The sequence below is a fragment of the Tasmannia lanceolata genome, unplaced genomic scaffold, assembly GCF_043159265.1.
Source record: "Tasmannia lanceolata isolate RefF3 unplaced genomic scaffold, GAP_Taslan_0.1 ptg000002l, whole genome shotgun sequence".
In the NCBI taxonomy this organism is placed as follows: Eukaryota; Viridiplantae; Streptophyta; class Magnoliopsida; order Canellales; family Winteraceae; genus Tasmannia; species Tasmannia lanceolata.
The window spans coordinates 27136956-27157016 of record NW_027518679.1 but is presented as its reverse complement, the minus strand read 5'-3'; the positions used below and the strand labels follow the sequence as shown (position 1 = coordinate 27157016).

Sequence of the window (20061 nt, the reverse complement as noted above, 5' to 3'; positions counted from 1 at the left end):
CCGAAACGTTACATTATTTCAATCGAAATTTCGTTTTCCTGAAATTTCAGTCCGAAATTTAATGGATTTCACCAAAACAATCTGGGATTTTTTATTCATTATTTAATATCTTCCAGAAATTTCAGCCGAAATTCGGTAATTTCAGCTGAAATTTTGTACGGTATAAAATAATACTATATTTGATTTCGTAGGATTTCATCTGAAATTTCGGTTTCGGTGAGGACCGAAACGCATTCCGAAACTGAAATTTATAAACCTTGGTAAGGAGTGGGGTCAAAGAAAGGGGCTGAATGTAGAGGAAGCAGGGGCTGTTAAACTTTCTGTTACAAATAAAATTTCAGTTTACTGCTTAAAAAACACCTTCGTCAGAATTCTAGATCACTTCTCTCTGCTTTTTTATAACTACTCACCAGTGAACACAACTGCCAATGTTGCAAAAAACAATAATGCATTATCAAGCTCAACAAGATGAAGGATTATTAGTTCAAACTGATTCGAGGAACTATTTTTATGCCCTATTTCAATACATAACTTGACAACAGATATTATTAAGGGGAAAAAAAATTAAGTACTTAGTATAAATAACTTGTTAAACATGTTTCCACCGTAAATATCAGATGTCGAAGGGCCTACAGCCTCTCCTCTCACTAACATCAAAACATCATTTCCAAGTTTAAAAATTGGAACCCCTCTGAGATAGTAAAGCCACATCATGGCGGGCAAAGAACATGGTTTACATGAAGGTTGATAAGATGTTCTTCTTGATGGTAAACTCGTCTGCCTTTAATGAGCTGATCGACTGCACAAAGATAACACTCAAAACATGAGAAAACATAACTCTGGTTTTGAAGATGTCTGAGTTATTCATGTGAAAAAAAAAAAAGATATTTATGATCTGTGTCTTTCGATTTAAAATGAGCGTAAAACAAATTTCACACCCATTTTTAAGTGGACAATGATGGCTGTAAAATTTGTTTTACACCCACTTTTAAGTGGAAAATGGGCATAAAAAATTTTTACACCCATTTTAGGTCGAAAGAAACGGTGAATTCAATAGAAATGGGCATTGTCTAGAGATGAAACATTTGGGAATCACCTTATCAAGTATTCGCTGGAGCCGTTCCTTTTCATTTTTGGCATAATCGGCACCTTTCTCTATACAGCTTTTAGCAGCCTTCAAATAGATCTTACCGTACCTGAAAGCAAAGGCAAGTTGGATTTAGTGACCGAAATTTTGACTAACATCTTGAAGTTTGTCCTAAAAAGCTACAATTAAGGAACATTACTGTTCAAACTCTCAGTCAAGGCAGCATGCAAAAGAAAATGTGTGAGAGATATATCAACAAACAGTAACTCAAGGCTTAAAATGATCATGTAATTGTCACCATTTACAATGAAACCACTTCAAACTATTCTAACATTGTAACACATGAGAGAGAGAGAGAGAGAGAGAGAGAGAGAGAGAGAGAGAGAATGCGTCTTAGTCGAAGAAGAAGAAACCATTTTTGACAGAAAATAGGAGCAAGGCCCAAAGAAAATCTGGCGTGGGATGGCAATTGACCCACACCCGGGAAAAGTGCATGCAGAACTCCCAGCGACAAAACATGAGACCATTCAGATCCCAGACCATCAAGACAAAGCACAACCAAATCCAAGCAAGTGTCCAACTTTTCAACCAAGCAATGACATGCAAACCAAGAACCATGCCCTTCAAAAACCCAGCAACGCAATGAACAACAGGGAGACCCAAAAAGAAGCTTCTTACATGGAGATTACCCCATCTTTAGCTTCCTATTCAAACAAAGTTGAGAGATTGTTTGAGAGAAGAACCGGGTTCAAAGCTGGACATGGTAGGATGTTGTAGAGGAAGATGAAATAGTAGAAATGAACATATGTCTATCTCATCAATCCCAAAAGAAGGCCATACCAAATTTATATGATCGATCCATAAATCATAGGCAATTTAATGGACAGAAAGGTCAGTCTCCATTATCTCCACGTGAAGGTCATGCATGAGGATGATAGGGGGGAACTTATAACACAATCTTTAAGCAAAATAATTCATAAATATTAATAGATCTCTGATTTTGTGGACATTCTAAAAATATATCACAATCCACCCAAAGGTCTCGAAATCTCTACTTAGGAAGGATCTTAGCAATCTAAACCAAGATTGAACAAATCCAGCCGTTAGATCTCACTGTCCCATTATCAGAAAAATTTGATGGCTGGGATCATTGTGATCTGACTATGAGATGACAGATCTGACCCGATCAGATCAATCACAATAATGCTCTTACAAACACACATCAAATAATGAATGAACAGTTGACGGAATGATCGTAAACTGATAAAGGATCGTTGATCAAAGGCCTCACACCATAGAACCCTTGGGTATCACACTATAGGTCGATTGGGCATCTCACCACAATAACAGTGAAGAAAAGTTCTTCATTGCACAAGGTGTATTTTCATAAACATATCTCTGAATGGCTTGAGCCTATATATTTATAAGAAAGAAAAACAGACTAGAAAGTTCTCAAACCCTAATCAAAACCACCAAAATTTTGGACTAAAATACCCTTCACTTAAGGTTCCCTACAAAGCTTATGAACAGTGGTATGTATAGCGTCGTGATAGTGAAGTGGGCCCCCTTTTGTAACTTTAAGTCGCTTTAGTGATTTAAGTGACAATATCCCTAATTTTCCCTTACTAACTTAAACATGAATAAAACCTTCAACTATCCAATTATTTCCCAAACCAAGGCTTCAGGCTAATATATATATGAGAAAACGGTTTCTACACACGTGTAGATAAGTTCTCTACACACTAGCTTAAAATACAGTGAAGGCCCACATTGTTTGGGTGATCCAAACCATTCATTTGATTGGCCCTCACATAGATACGGTGTCCACAAAAAATCAGCTCCATAGGATCATCCTAACCCTTCTAACCGTGGAGGCAAAAAATGGACAAATTTGTGAAGGTTTTTACACGTCCATTTTACCTCCACAAATCGTAGGGTTGGGATGATCCTATGGAGCTGCTTTTTTATGGACACCCTATCTATGTGAGGGCCAATCAAATGAATGGTTTGGATCACCCAAACAATATGCCCTCCACTGTATTTTAAGCTAGTGTGTAGATAACTTGTCTACACGTGTGTAGAAACCGTTTTCTCTCTCTCTCTCTCTCTCTCTCTCTCTCTCTCTCTCTCTCTCTCTCTCTCTCTCTCTCTCTATATATATATATATATATATATATATATATATAGAGAGAGAGAGAGAGAGAGAGGAAAGTGTTGGTGAGCTTAAGCGCCCAATCACATTGGGGCCTACTTTGTTAGGATGATCCAAAGCATTCATTTGAAAGGCCCTTACATAGATGGGGTGTGTACCAAAAATCAGCTCCATAGGATCATCCTAACCCATCCATTTGTGGAGGTCAAAATGGACAGACAATATTTGTCCACAAATCTGCCCATTTTTGTCCTCCACAAATGGAGGGGTTAGGATGATCCTATGGAGCTGATTTTTGGTACACACCCTATCTATGATAGGGCCTTGCAAATGAATGGTTTGGATCACCACAGAAAATGTGGGACCCATGTGATTGGGGCGCTTAAGCTCACCAACACTTTCCTCATATATATATATATATATATATGAGAGAACATTTCCTACACACTTGTGTAGGTAAGTTACCTACACACTACTTTAAAATACAGTGGGGGCCCACATTGTTTGGGTGATCCAAACAATTCATTTGAATAGTCCTCACATAGATAGGGTGTCCACCAAAAATCAGATCCATAGGATCATCCTAACCATTCAAACAATGGAGGCAAAAAATGGACTAATTTGTGAAGGTTTATACACGTCCATTTTACCTCCACAAATCGTAGGGTTGGGATGATCCTATGGATCTGATTTTTTGTGGACACCCTATCTATGTGAGGACCATTCAAATGAATTGTTTGGATCACCCAAACAATGTGGGCCCCCACTGTATTTTAAGGTAGTGCTTAGGTAACTTACCTACACAAGTGTGTAGGAAATGTTCTCTCTCTCTCTCTCTCTCTCTCTCTCTCTCTCTCTATATATATATATATATATATATATATATATATATATATATGAGGAAACTCCTCATATGAGGAAACTGTTGGTGAGCTTAAGCTCACCAAACTTATGGTGAGCTAGCTTGCCCAATCACATGGGGGCCCACTTTGTTAGGATGATCCAAACCATTCATTTGAAAGTCCCTTACATAGATGGGGGGTGTACCAAAAATCAGCTCCATAGGATCATCCTAACCCCTCCATTTGTGGAGGACAAAAATGGACAGACACAAATCTGCCCCAATTTTGTCCTCCACAAATGGAGGGGTTAGGATGATCCTAAGGAGCTGATTTTTGGTACACCCCCTATCTATGATAAGGCCTTGCAAATGAATGGTTTGGATCACTCCCCAAAATGTGGGACCCATGTGATTGGGCAAGCTAGCTCACCATAAGTTTGGTGAGCTTAAGCTCACCAACAGTTTCCTCTATATATATATATATATATATATATATATATATATATATATATATATATATCTGCCCTTTCTTATGCTTATATTTGTAAACCTTTAATTGATATCTATCATCTCTCCCAGTCTTGAATTGATCATTCTGCTCTTTCCATAAGCAATCTGACAATGGTCGTCTTTTCCAAAAAAACTAGGTACTTCTGATATTCGTCGCTCCCAGCAAATCCGATCTGGTCATCGATCACGTCTTTAATATCTTCTCCCGAGTTTTAAAATTGGTGGTAGACGAATATTTGGCTGTCTGCAAAAAACGACCCCGTTGCCGTGATATTCTTAAATACCCTACATTGAAAATGGACTAAACCCCATGTCATTGGGCAACTCTAAGACACAAGCATCTGCACCCATCTTCCAAACGATGTTCTAGGGACCCCCACTCATGAAGCGTAAGTTCTTATATCTACCCTTTGAGGAATCTCTTTGGCCTGATGTGTATCACAAGCATATCACCCTTCTTGAAACTCAATGAACTTGCGATGCAAATCTATGTCAGTTTTTTTGTACAATTCATTACTCAAGGCGATCTTGCAATTTTGGTTTCGGTATGCATTTCGGTTTTGGTATGTGTTTCAATGGGGCTGGAAACGGAAACATTTCGGTCGTTTCAAGTCAGTTTCGGTGAAAATTTAAAACCATGCCTATAAAAGCTGGAATCACAAAAGTACATACGTAAGCAATGACACTTACAGCCAAAAAAGGATTCCCCGGATTAAACTTCATGAGTCCCGGACCACGAATAACACGTCGTCAACATTGAGTTGGGGCCAGTTTTGTCAGAGGGCCATTAAGACGTGTAGGTCATCTAGGGAACTCAGATCAGAGGCCGACATGCACATTTCTAAGCAGCAGCCCAGGCTGCCAACGACCAAAGGTCATTATCACAGACCTTAGAAGGTTACCTTTCTCAGCTTAGAGAGAGAGAGAGAGAGAGGGTTAGAAAGTTTTTGTGCGGAAGCTGCCTTCCATTTCATGAGCTTTCTGTTCCTTTCTGTTTCCCTAATTTTAGGCAGGCATTGAGGGATGATGTTTCCAGAAGTAATACTAGCAATAAGCCCTCTTAAATTCTTAACAACCCAATTTTAGCCATGAACGCTTTTTTTCAGCTTCTTCATATACTTACACTACTATGTAATAATAACATATTAATATGAGTAAGCATAAAGAAACGCTGACTCTCTGCTGAGTAAGTACACATGGTAAACTATTAAGTAATAAAAATATATTAGTATGAATAAACATACAGAAACGCTGACTCTCTATAGCAAGTCAAAGATATTCAGACGTCCTCTGCATGGTGGATTGCAATCAAATTAACTTTCATTTTTAAAACATAACAAATGATCAACAAAGCGAACAGAAAAATCCACTAAGAAAGAGTCGATGAGACGTGCACACATAATCACAAAAGTCAGATGAACTAAAACTCATGGAAATTGCTAAATATAAATCACTAGATAAACAATTTTGTCCATGAAAGTAGATTACCTTGACGATGAACCCTTGAGATTCCCCACCTCCTCTTCTATTCGAGATAAGACTGCCTTCTGCTCGTCACTGGCTGCACTTACAAATTCCTTCACCAAAGCATCTAAACTAGCAACTATACCAGCCTATAGAAACCAAAAGATAAAATATTAAGAAAATAGCTAGAAACTAATATAAATGTCAGTTTTTGCATCATTCTGCTACTAACTTGAGAAGTGAGTTGTCCTTTTCCGTCACGGCTAGTTCCACACTTTTCATTGAAGAAAGTGACAAAGTCATCTAAGTCCCGACCACCATCATAGTCTTCACCAGCTTTATTGCCCTTCGGAAAGAATTTCAATGTAGGAAATCCACTAACTCCATACCTACATAGATAGCAGATTTTTATCATGGCGCCTTCAGCACTACTGCAATTATTTGCAGGCCCAAACAGGAAAAGAAGTACATAAAGCATTTGTTGATACACCAAAGTTTACAAAACCATAGCGGGGCAGAGGGAAATATTGAATAGATAGAAAAGAATTTTAAGAGGTTGCAGCGCTAGGGGGTACCCGGGCCCTGTACTCACCACACGCCCGGCACGTACGGGAATGAGTTGGTTTCGCCCGAAGCAGGGAGATACAAGCACAATGAATACACAACCATAAGACATACGCATATTAGGGGATACAAGCACAATGAATGCACAAACATTAGACAAGCCTATTAGGGGATACAAGCACACTGAATTCACAACCATAAGACAAGCCTATTAGGGGATACAAGCACATGAATACATAAACAACAAAACCAGCACGGATGATATGAAAAGTTCTCAAACACCAGGATGAGAATAAGTGCTTCATAGATTCCTCGTGACTTCCTAAATCCCTTAGGCTCTGTTCACTTCTTTTCCGCGGAAAGGAAAGGAAAGGATTTCGTTTTCCTTTCCTTTCCTTTCCAGGTGACATGGCAGAAGGAAAAGGAATCCAGAGGAAAAGGCTTTGTTTTCCCTGGAAAGCCTCTTTCCGATATATTTAATCGGAAAGCAAATCTCAAGTAACAAGGAAAAAGTCAATTTCCACGTCATTTTTAGCTTTTAAATAAGAAATTCCACATCTGATAATAGTTTTCCCTGGAAAAGAAGTGAACGCAGAAATTCTGTCTTGTCAAGGTTTTGTCAGGGAAAAAAAAGGCTGTTTTCCAGGGAAAAGAAGTGAACAGAGCCTTAATGTATGGAATAGATAAGTCTAACCACACAGTTTTTTTCCATTTTTTCACAAGTAATAAAAGTTGAACTGTAGATTTGAAAGAAATTGCATCGCAAAAATGAAGGATAAAGAGGCATCTGGTATTTGTCTATAACATAATCAATTTAAATCCAGTAAACCAAGAAGTAATCAATTAGACAATCATTTCACTCTACCGTGCCAAAGCACTTTTTAATTATGTCACCAGTAAACTTCTTCCATACGTGTCTAGGAGTGCCACATATGTTGAGGAGTGTTAGAATGTCCACCAGTGTCAGCACCTTTGAAGCACGGGTGCTTCAGAGTGGCCCGCGTACCCGTATCGGGTGCGTATCCGACACGGGTGCGCTCGGGTGCGTCTCGGGTTCGTGTCGGGTGCGCACCGGATTAAAAAACATTTTTTTCTAATTTTTATGGTCGGGTGCGTGTCGGGTGCAGTTGGGGTGTGCACCCCGACGTACCCGACACGTTTTTAAGTGTTCAAAAAAAAAAAAAAAAAAAAAAAGAGGCTGGCAATAGCAATTTCGAGGGGGGTTTAAATTATATAAAAGGGGTTTTAAAACCCAAACCCCCTCACTCACACTCACGCAACTCTCTCTCTCTCTCTCTCTCTCTCTCTCTCTCTCTCTCTCCGCGTCTCCTCTCTCTCTGCGTCTTTCTCGGGCTTCTCTCATTTTCTCCACTTCCTCTCGGTTTCTCCTCTCTCTCCCTGCAACTACTACCGCCGCCTCCGCCACTGCGGAGCCCTAACCTAACCCTACTTAAAGGTACTCTTTCTCTCTCTCTACTTCTCTCTTTCTCTTTGTATCTCTCTCTACTCTCTTCTTCTTTTTTTATCTCTACTCTCTTTCCTTTATTTTTATTTGTGATTTGCATTATTTTATTTGTGATTTGCCCTAAAAAATAACCTAAAGCCCTAACCGATTGTGAGTCACATAAAAATCAATTTGGAGCTCACAATCGGTTGGCATAATCTTAAAATGGATGCCCTAAAAAATAACCTAAAGCCCTAACCGATTGTGAGTCACATAAAAATCAATTTGGAGCTCACAATCGGTTGGCATAATCTTAAAATGGATTGTGATTTTGAAGCCCTAAACTGATTTTCAGTTTGGAGGTCACAATTGATAATTTGGGATTTAGGGTTTTAGGGCCTAAAGCCCTAAATCCCAAATTTCCAATTGTGAGCTTTTAGGCCATTTTAATTTGAGATTGTGACATTCAATTGGGAGCCCTTTAGGGCTCAATTAGAGGGGTTAGGTCATTAGGGCTTTAACATTTAGCCATTTACCCTTTAGGGCCATGTTAATTTAAGGTTGTGACAATCGATTGGGAGCCCAAAACTGATTTTAGGAGTAAAAAATTATGTTTAATTTTGACCCCCAAAATCCGTTTTGGGCTCAATTAGAGGGGTTAGGTCGTTAGGGCTTTAGCTTTTACCCTTTAGGGCCATGTTAATTTAAGATTGTGACAAGCGATTGCGAGCCCAAAACTGATTTTATGAGTCAAAAATTATGTTTAATTTTGACTCCCAAAATCCGTTTTGGGCTCAATTAGAGGGGTTAGGTCGTTAGGGCTTTAGCCTTTACCCTTTAGGGCCATGTTAATTTAAGATTGTGACAATCGATTGAGAGCCCAAAACTGATTTTAGGAGTCAAAATTAAACATAATTTTGACTCCAATAACTTGATTTGGGCTCACAATTAGGGGCTTAGGGTTTAGACTTTAGACCATCAAGATATAAGATTATGAGTCTTGTGACAACCGATTGGGAGTCCAATAATCTTATTTGCTTACTAAATTTGTGTTTGTTCTTTTAATAGAATGTCTTCATCCGGGGCTAGTAGCGCCGCCCAAGCCACAAATGCACCACCTTCTACTTCTACTGATGAAGACCTCTCGAAGCCCTTATGGAGGTATGCCACTAGATTTGATAAAGATCCTAAGGGTGGAGGGAATGTGAGATGGGAATGTAATTTTTGTCATAAGAGTTGGAATAACTCCTACACAAGGGTTAGAGCGCACTTGTTGAAGGTATCGGGACAAGGAATCGGAGCTTGTCCTAAGGTGAAAGCAAATGACCTACTCGGAATGCAAAGGTTGGAGGAAGAATGCAAGGAAGCTATGAAGCAAAATGCTCCTAAGAGAGTGCCATTGCCGCCATCATCAAGTAGTGGATCATTGAGTTGCCCAAGTAGTATGTTTGTCCCTCCAAGTTTTGATCTAAAGAGGAGGAAGACAAGTGGTCCAAGTGGAAGTGTGAGTGCTATTGAAAAGGCATTTAACATGGCGGCCCGCGATCACCTACATGGCGAGATTGCTCGGATGTTTTACTCCGGTGGCTTGCCATTTCACCTAGCAAGGAACCCACACTATGCGAGTTCATACTCTTATGCGGCAAACAATCCAATTTTCGGTTATTTGCCTCCGGGGTACAACTTGCTAAGAACGACTCTACTACAAAAAGAGAGGGCAAATGTTGATAGGTTGTTGCAACCCCTTAGAGAGACATGGAAGGATAAAGGGGTGAGCATTGTTAATGATGAATAGAGTGACTCACAAAGGCGGCCTCTCATTAACTTTATGGTAGTAACCGAGGGTAGGCCTATGTTTCTCAAGGCGGTAGATTGTTCAGGAGAGACAAACATTTCATTGCCAACTTGTTGAAGGAGGTAATTATGGAAGTTGGGCATGAAAATGTTGTCCAAGTAATTACCGACAACGCCGCAAATAAGGCACAATTTCCTTCCATCTTTTGGACCCCATGTGTGGTGCACACCCTCAACCTTGTTTTGAAGAACATATGTGCGGCAAAGAATGTGGAAGCATCAATGCATCATCAATCCTAGAAGTCAGTCGCTTCATCTCCAATATCGACAACATCGTCTTCTATGTCGTCGGTAAAAACAATGGACTCAAACTCCGGCTCATCCAAAGAAAGACCAGCAACTTCAAGACCCCTACATCCTCGAAGGAATCAAATTTGCTTCCACATTCTTCGCCGCACATATGTTCTTCAAAGCAAGGTTGAGGGTGTGCACCACACATGGGGTCCAAAAAATGGAAGGAAATTGTGCCTCAATAAGTTGCCAGGCCGCCTTGCAATTTGCGGCGTTGTCGGTAATTACTTGGACAACATTTTCATGCCCAACTTCCATAATTACCTCCTTCAACAAGTTGGCAATGAAATGTTTGTCTCCCCTAAACAATCTACCGCCTTGAGAAACATAGGCCTACCCTCGGTTACCGCCATAAAGTTAATGAGAAGCCGCCTTTGTGAGTCACTCCATCCATCACTAATAATGCTCACCCCTTTATCCTTCCATATCTCTCTAATGGGTTGCAACAACCTATCAACATTTGCCCTCTCTTTTTGTAGTAGAGTCGTTCTTAGCAAGTTGTACTCCGGAGGCAAATAATCGGAAATTGGATTGTTAGCCGCATAAGATTATGAACTCGCATAGTGTGGGTTCCTTGCTAGGTGAAATGGCAAGCCACCGGAGTAAAACATCTGAGCAATCTCGCCATGTAGGTGATCGCGGGCCGCCATGTTAAATGCCTTTTCAATAGCACTCACACTTCCACTTGGACCACTTGTCTTCCTCCTCTTTAGATCAAAACTTGGAGGGACAAACATACTACTTGGGCAACTCAATGATCCACTACTTGATGATGGCGGCAATGGCACTCTCTTAGGAGCATTTTGCTTCATAGCTTCCTTGCATTCTTCCTCCAACCTTTGCATTCCGAGTAGGTCATTTGCTTTCACCTTAGGACAAGCTCCGATTCCTTGTCCCGATACCTTCAACAAGTGCGCTCTAACCCTTGTGTAGGAGTTATTCCAACTCTTATGACAAAAATTACATTCCCATCTCACATTCCCTCCACCCTTAGGATCTTTATCAAATCTAGTGGCATACCTCCATAAGGGCTTCGAGAGGTCTTCATCAGTAGAAGTAGAAGGTGGTGCATTTGTGGCTTGGGCGGCGCTACTAGCCCCGGATGAAGACATTCTATTAAAAGAACAAACACAAATTTAGTAAGCAAATAAGATTATTGGACTCCCAATCGGTTGTCACAAGACTCATAATCTTATATCTTGATGGTCTAAAGTCTAAACCCTAAGCCCCTAATTGTGAGCCCAAATCAAGTTATTGGAGTCAAAATTATGTTTAATTTTGACTCCTAAAATCAGTTTTGGGCTCTCAATCGATTGTCACAATCTTAAATTAACATGGCCCTAAAGGGTAAAGGCTAAAGCCCTAACGACCTAACCCCCTCTAATTGAGCCCAAAACGGATTTTGGGGGTCAAAATTAAACATAATTTTTTAATCCTAAAATCAGTTTTGGGCTCCCAATCGATTGTCACAATCTTAAATTAACATGGCCCTAAAAGGTAAAGGGCTAAAGGCTAAAGCCCTAATGACCTAACCCCTCTAATTGAGCCCTAAAGGGCTCCCAATTGAATGTCACAATCTCAAATTAAAATGGCCTAAAAGCTCACAATTGGAAATTTGGGATTTAGGGCTTTAGGCCCTAAAACCCTAAATCCCAAATTCCCAATTGTGACCTCCAAACTGAAAATCAGTTTAGGGCTTCAAAATCACAATCCATTTTAAGATTATGCCAACCGATTGTGAGCTCCAAATTGATTTTTATGTGACTCTCAATCGGTTAGGGCTTTAGGCTATTTTTTAGGGCAAATCACAAATAAAATAATGCAAATCACAAATAAAAATAAAGGAAAGAGAGAAAGAGAGTAGAGATAAAAAAAAAAAAAGAGTAGAGAGAGATACAAAGAGAAAGAGAGAAGTAGAGAGAAAGAGTACCTTTAAGTAGGGTTAGGTTAGAGCTCCGACGGTGGCGGAGGCGGCGGTAGTAGTTGCAGGGAGAGAGGAGAAACCGAGAGGGAGAGGAGATAATGAGAGAAGCCCGAGAGAGAGTGAGAGAGGAGAGTTGCAGGGAGGAAGAGAGAGAGAGAGAGACGCAGAGAGAGAGAGAGAGAGGGTGAGGCCGTGAGGGACGAGACAGAGAGGGTGAGGGAGAGAGTTGCGTGAGTGTGAGTGAGGGGGTTTGGGTTTTAAAACCCCTTTTATATAATTTAAACCCCCCCTGCCCCAAATTGCTATTGGCAGCGTCTTTTTTTTTCTTTTTTTAAACACTTAAAAACGTGTCGGGTGCGTTGGGGTGCGCACCCCCAACCGCACCCGACACACACCCGACAGTAAAAATTAGAAAAAAAAGGTTTTTTAATCGGGTGCGCACCCGGGACGCACCCGAGCGCACCCATGTCGGATACGCACCCGATACGGGTACGCGGGCCATTTTGAAGCACCCGTGCTTCAGAGGTCAGCACAACAAAAAAACAAAAAAGTAGGAGTGCCCGATTAACGCTACAAGACAGTGTGGGTCTGGCATTTCTAGGCCTAACTGTGCAATCAGTTCATCATCAAATGAAAAAAAAAAAAATTGCCTCCAAGCAATGCCAACACATGTGCAAAAGCTAAAAATTATAGTTGCTTGGCAAAACCACCAAAGAAACTTTATATGACGCTAGCTTAAGATAATGTATTTCTTTTCGTAATAAAAGTTTCAAAAGTTTAAGCACTCACTTTTCGGCCAAATCCTTGTATTTGTCAGCATCAACATTGGCAATCACAACATCTTCCTCCGACTTAAAAGCTGATGCAACCTTTTCGTAAGTCTACAAAAACAGATGGCAGACAAAATTAATGTTTTATTGCAGTCAAATATTTGAGGACAAATGAGATTCCTTACACACAACACCATCAAGGAATTGTTAATGTACTTACAGGAGCAAGATTTTTGCAATGGCCACACCTACAAAAAGAGAAAAGGCAGGCATAAGAGATTAAGAATATCATAGTAACAAGTGAAGATGCATTCAGCGTGCTCGCAATACTCAATATGACATTGAACTTCTCAAATAAACCTTTCTACAGTTAAAATGCAAAGTGCATGATCAAATATGAAATTATTGGAAGAAGTATCCTCACCATGGAGCGTAAAACTCAACAAGGACATCTTTGCTTTCATCCAAGACAACCTCATCAAAATTCTCTGCTGTCAGCACAACTACGCTGGAGGGAATAGATGCCAGCCTTACATTGGTACCTGCACTTGCATATACATCAAAGAACTCTTAGAATATTTTTTGGAACACAACTTTAGGAAATCCAATGAGATGATATAGGATAAAAGAAAAAATGCAGATTGACTAGAAAAACGAAGCAACTTATGTTTGAAAAAGGCACTTTCTCATTTGAAGATTCTTCTGACCTTCAAAAAATTATTCCAAACAAAAAAAAAAGAAAGGAGAGAGAGAGAGAGAGATTTGATGGAGCTGAGAGGAATTCATAAAAAATGTAGGATTTGTAATTCGAGTGGTTTTTTCTCAAATCACTTGTTCCTCTTTTGTCTTCTTACCCATTCTTATGGTCCCCCTCCTTTCACATTGGCATTGACCAATAACATGTTTATACAATATAAGATGGCAAACTATGCGGGCGCGGTTATTTTCTCAAGTGTTTTGGACACGTTTCTACCCTTGGTGCTAAAGGAAGATCTTTAGCATATTACATTATTACCCCTATGTATACTATGGGAGTATCTGGGAGGAAAGAAGCCAGCGATTTTTTATGTGAAGAAGTCGAATATTGAGCTGGTGGTGGGCAAAGATCAAACGTTTGACTGTTCTTTGGATGCCCCTCTAAACCACATTGGGGCTGCTCCATGGGGAACATTGTGAGGAAGTATATGGAGATTATGATGTAAAAAAATCTAAAATCGATGCCCTGATATCAAATGATATAAAACAAATCTACGATTGATTATGATGAGCAGCTCTTGATTACAATTGTCAGCAATATTCCTCAAATCTAGAATCAAATAAAAGATAAATTACCACAAAGAAATCATAGCAACCAATCTTTCAATTGATAACAAATAAAAAGAATGAAAATTAGTCTCTTTTTTAATTATTGAAAGTTAGAGCCTTTCCCAGTTTCCCCCAAGAAAACCCCATGAACAAGAACAGACAGCAAAACCTTGAGCGAGCCCTAGCTTCTTTCTTGCTTATTCAAATATGCAAATATATATATATATATATATATATATATATATATATATATATCAACAACTAAAACTCAATTGCATATACATAGGAAAAAGAAATGAACCAAGAAGGCTCTAAATACCTAAACTAAAAGCTCTCCACTTACTGAAAAAAAAATATCCTCATTTAAAGCTCCCTACTCCCTACAAAATATTATCAACAGTGTTGTGAATAATAAAGTGGATAGTATCATGGAAGTGGAGTGGGTCCTCTTCTATTCTAATTCACTCAAGTGACATAAATGAAACTTATCATATTCCTATGACATAAAATCATCTGTTTCAAACTATCCTACATTGAAGTAGGCCACCATCCACGTCATAATTTTTCTCATAATCAGTCCCAACTCCTCTCTTCATTGACTCATGTTGCTGATCTATTCCTAGTTCACGAACTGTAGTTTTTCCATAACATGTCCCAACCCCTCTCTTCTTTATAATGCTGGTCTATTTTTGGATCAGGAACAGTGGTTTTTCCACCCCCTCTTTGGCTCATGCTTTGGCTCAAATCCTAGGTCAAAATCTAGAAAAGAATTTGGGTTGCAATCAATCTTCTTCCTGCAGTCAAAATCTGGCTGCGAAGTTGCATTACATCAGATTGCTTGGATCAGAAAATTGAAGGAAAAGTGGTATTCCTGATAGATTTCGACATTGCCAAATTCTACGATGCTCAATTTTGCTGGTAGCTCTAGAAGTAACTTGGGTCCTGATCAGGTTGGAGGTGTGCTTGGAGATGAGCTCACTCTATTATCATTCATTTCTCAGTTCCCATCAGATTAGCATATTCCAGAGAGGAGATCCAAGTTACATTGGAGGGAATATATTAAACTATAAACCACCCTGAGTATCCATTTATTGTTGGATAAGATTTTGGGAGCATTATTGCTTGAACTACTAGTAGGATTCCCAAGATGTGGTGATTCACCAATTGAATATCATAAATCAGAGATGTTAGTGTGGGCATTTCCATCACTTTGTCTCATATCCCTTGTAGATCTAATGATGCTACAGATGAGCTTGCCAGGGGTGGGGCCAATAGGGAGTGGCTTGTAGTTTCCGATGCATTTTTTTGTTTGCTTAATAGTTGCCCGGAGTGGTTTTTCTTTCGACTTTCTTGGGTTCTTATCATAAGGGGCATCTCGTCCCCTATCCTTCTTTTTTTCCTTTTTTTTCTCATTTTTAAGTTATCTTCCAAGGACAAAAATAAAATCAAAGCTTGCCAAATATATACTACTAATGGGCAGTTTAACGGGCAAATACAGATGGCTAGAGTAACTGAAAAAAATCTCCTACATTCCAAGTTTTTATTGTATAAGCTGAATATTGTGAACTTGGTGGATGACACATACACACGGCCCCAAAAAAAATATTTAAAATAGATAAAATGGAACATTATAATACAAAATAAACTCATTCAAGTAAGCGAAAGCGAAAGCGATTATGTAAAATTTTCACGAAAATATTAGTACATTAATAATTCCAAAATGCTTCATGCCCCCTCTGATGTTTAATGCAAAAAAAAAAAAAAAAGCAGTTACTACAAGTTGCATGGATAATTAATATAATTCAACTCATTGGACCCAGCTAATAGATCTTTTTTGAATGGTAGATCATTTCATTAAAGCGAAAAGGCGAAAGTTGCGACCAAGGTGGTCAATACAAATGAACCAAGGTAAGTAGGTAACAGATCATAACATTAAACAATCACCTCCTTCAGTATTTAGTAGATCATTTCATTAAAGCGAAAAGGTGAAAATTGCGACCAAGGTGGTCAATACAAATGGACCAAGGTAACAGATCATAACATTAAACAATCACCTCCTTCAGTATTTACAAATTCAGCAAGGGCTTCTGCAGTTCGTGGGCCTTCATACCTGTAACACAGGAATATATTAGGATCACGATCAAATTTTATGGAGCCAAAAGGAGAGGTGATGGAGAAGCAGGAATAATGAAAGTAAGTGACTTAGAGTATGTATGGAGAAATCCATTTTCCTATATAGAAGGAACAGTATCCTCACTTTTTTGGTTCCAAGGAATATTTAGGAAACCACTTGATTGTAGGGTATCCAGTAACCCCATTTTGGCTACAGAGGTCCTTATGTTCGTCGCAGTCCACCTATACCAACCAATGGTTAGAGAAATAGTGAGATGGGTAGATTTAATGTCTAGAATGAGTAGATATAGAAACAGTTAAAAGGTGAAGTTGATTCTTGAGAAGTAGCAATCTAACTGATCTAAGAAAGAAACATATCTATGAATCACTACAGCTATTTATAGTTTTATACAGCACTTAATCAGATCAAAGAGTAAAAAGTAACAACTAAATAATCTTATGTGAGTAGAATGCCCATCACATAACAGAACCATTACGTAAGAGTACAAAAACAGTGCATTGAAAAGATTCATTTATTCAGATATTAAACTGACCTTTGCAATCAGCACAGATTTAGCCTTTTTAAAACTCGAACCAAGCTTCTCATACTCTGGAGCAAGCTTTTTACAATGCCCGCACCTACCAAAAAAAGAGTTAAATCCAAGGACTTGACACATGAATAACCCGGCAAAGATATAGCATCAACCATGTCAATAAAAGCACCACAGATCTTAATAAGTATCTATAATACCGGTTTTAGGAAGCGGGGTAGAAAAGAGCTTAAATTTTTGGTTGACAAGAATAACAATCTATGCCCAAGCCCCAAGGATGCTCGAATAAATAACAAAGAAGGATTGCCATTCAAACAAATAACAGATAGGGATTGATTGATCAGAAATTAGAAGATAATTTCCTTAGAACAAAGAAGCAATGACAAGCATGAAAATGGACTTATTTTATTCGCAGTGATGCTAATTTTCTTTTGGAGAAGTTAGCAAATATGGTGGATCCAATATTTAGCTAGGTCTCGTCTTGAGGACCTCCTCATAATTTTTGGCTATATGACTTACTCATTATTTCAACATATACGTTTTTTTTCAAGAGTTGCCCATAACAAGGAAAGAGAAAATGTAAAGCTGAAGCTACTAAGCCTCAGACCCGCTAAAACAATAGTTTAACAACTAAAACTTGCAGCATCTAATCCGCTCCAAGAACAAAAGTAAGAAAATCCAACATCTAAAGCAAAGGAAATAGCTCAACAAAACCCTAAATCAGCCTGCACTCACACACGCGCACACACGCAAGCTATCTTATTTCTATCAGACAACTCCAAAGTCCACGGAAAACGAAACAAAGAAGGAAACTTTCACAACTTCCACATAAAAATCCTACTACGCAGAGCTCTCTAATCATTAAACATCTCGGATAATAGATCATTCCACATACCTAATCGAACCAAAAAACATATAATCAGAATCAGATCATAAGATGAATAATCACAAGAAATTTTCCCAACTTCCACAGAAAAATCCTACTGCACAAAGCTCCCTAAACATTAAACATCTCAGATAATATATCATTCCTCACACACCTCATCGAACAAGAAACATATAATCAGAATCAGATCAAAAGACGAACAATCACAAGATCTCGATCTAACAACATCAGGATCCAACAATCCAACCGATTCAGATCGAAATTCTCGCAAATTTCAGCATTAAAAGACAGAATCCCTCAAAATTACTTAAACAAACCGAACAAAAATAAAAAAAATTAAGGAAAATCTCAATGATTTAGAAGCACAAAACCATACCAGGGCGCATAGAACTCAACGAGAGCTCCTCGAGATTGGCCGACCTCCGTTGCGAAGTTCTCTGCCGTTAGAACAACGACATCATCTGCCTCAACTGATAAGCAGAGCAGAGCTAGGGTTAGGGTTAGGGTTCCGAACCAGATCTGAGATCGTTCCATTTTTCCTCTTTCCTGGTCTGCACTTTCCAACGACAAAAACGCAGGGACTAAATAAAAATGTTGAAAATGTCGAAATGAGTGACTCAAGGAGGTTAATGGTATTTATATGGGGAAGTGATATATTATTAGCCCCCACTTTTTTACTAGGTACAGCCCCCTATAGTGTAATAGAGTAGACGTACATGATTCCACACGTACACTAGCGGGGCATCCACCGTTGATATTTGATCGAACGGCAAATAATTTTTTCTACTTTTTAAGGGGCTGATGTTGGATCAAATATCAAGGGCGGATGTCTTGCTAATGTACGTGTCATATCCCTGGTTTCTCTCGTCTTAGGCGAATTTGGAGGGAAAATTATATGGTGTATGCGCATATGGAACAGTATTTTTCTAGAAGTACTGTACGGTCCACATCATAGGATGATCCAAACCGTCCATTTGATGGGCCACAATGTAATTAGGTTGTGCCCCAAAAATCATTTCCATTGGAAGATCCTAGAACTCTGGTAATAGAGGATCTGCATATTATGGAAGAGGAAAAGGAGTGTGCAGTCGAGCGCACCTAAGCTTAGGTGCGGTCGAGGGCCCAAACACATGGGTCCCAGATTTTTTGTTCTGATCAAAACCATTCATTTGCGAGGCCTCATCATAGATAGGGTGTGTACAAAAAATCAGGTCCATTGGATCATCCTAACCCCTCAAAAAGTGGAGGGCAAAAATGGGCAAATTTGTGGCAAACGGTGTCTATTCATTTTGACATTAACAAATGGATGGGTTAGGATGATCCTATGGGGCTGATTTTTTGTACATACCCCATCTATGTAAGGGCCTTTCAAATGAATGCTTTGGATCATCCTAACAAAGTGGGCCCACATGAGTTTGGGGCCCTCGACCGCACCTAAGCTTGGTGCAGTCGACCGCACAATCTTATTCCTCATTATGGAAACCTCTATAGATCGGAAGGTTGTGATTATCCTATGGAAATGATTTTTGGGGCACAGTCTATTTATGTTGCGGGCCATCAAATGGACGGTTTGGATCATCTTATTGTGTGGGCCGTAGAGTACATTTTGAAAAACACTTGGTCCACCTATGTCATGGTTAGGTTCGGATCCCTAATCATATATCTTTTGGAGTGCTGTTTGGATCATGGTCACGCTCCATGCCTAATTGGAATGTTCTAGATCCTACTCAGGCATTTTTGTGCCCAAATCATGCCAATTAGTGTTCATCCTTGGACCTATTGGACCATCAGGGTCCATTGACACACGTGCAAGCTAGACCAATAAAATGACCAAAATGCTGTTGGACATAAAATTACATTTTTTTTGTTCTTGCTACATCTATAAAAGATAAAATAAAATAAAACTAGGCTAGACAAAATTAGCTTTCAAAAAAGGAAAAACTTATCTGAGCTCGAGAGACAAAAACTCATGTGGGCCCACACTCTTTGATTGATCCAAAGCATTAATTGGAAAGGCCCTTACATTTATAGGGTATGTACCAAAAATCAGGTCTATAGGATCATGCTAGACCATCCAAAAGTGCAGGGCAAAATGAACACATATTGCTTCTCCACAAATGGAAGGGTTATGATGATCCTAACACCTGATTTTCGTGGACACCTTAGCTATGTAAGGGCCTTTCAAATGGAATGCTTTGGATCACCCCCAAAATATAGGCCCATACTGTTTTAGAGCTCGAGCTCAAATAAGTTGAGAAACAATTTTCCCTTGAAAAAATACACTTTGAAATTTAACAATCTTGCAA

General features: G+C 39.2%; 1 protein-coding gene across 1 annotated transcript; it reads right to left on the bottom strand.

The window, feature by feature from the left end:
* Positions 1 to 429: 429 nt before the first annotated feature.
* On the bottom strand, positions 430 to 18393 carry LOC143850489 (putative protein disulfide-isomerase A6). Its single transcript, XM_077359755.1, has 11 exons — positions 18132 to 18393; positions 16873 to 16957; positions 16464 to 16561; positions 16261 to 16316; positions 13326 to 13443; positions 13122 to 13149; positions 12921 to 13012; positions 6287 to 6443; positions 6079 to 6203; positions 1097 to 1196; positions 430 to 799 (listed from the first exon to the last, which is right to left on the bottom strand). Exons 1-11 carry the CDS (start codon positions 18287 to 18289, stop codon positions 734 to 736), a joined length of 1083 nt encoding a protein of 360 aa, XP_077215870.1. The 5' UTR covers positions 18290 to 18393; the 3' UTR covers positions 430 to 733.
* Positions 18394 to 20061: the final 1668 nt, after the last annotated feature.

Bases quoted from the DNA above. Each gene is read 5' to 3' on its own strand.
- LOC143850489 (XM_077359755.1), bottom strand. From the start codon at position 18,289: ATGGAACGATCTCAGATCTGGTTCGGAACCCTAACCCTAACCCTAGCT. The intron at 13,013-13,121 runs GTAAGTACATTA...CTGTTTTTGTAG, and splicing joins ATTGCAAAAATCTTGCTCCT to ACTTACGAAAAGGTTGCATC. The intron at 800-1,096 runs GTGATTCCCAAA...ATCTTTGTGCAG, and splicing joins TCCAGCGAATACTTGATAAG to TCGATCAGCTCATTAAAGGC.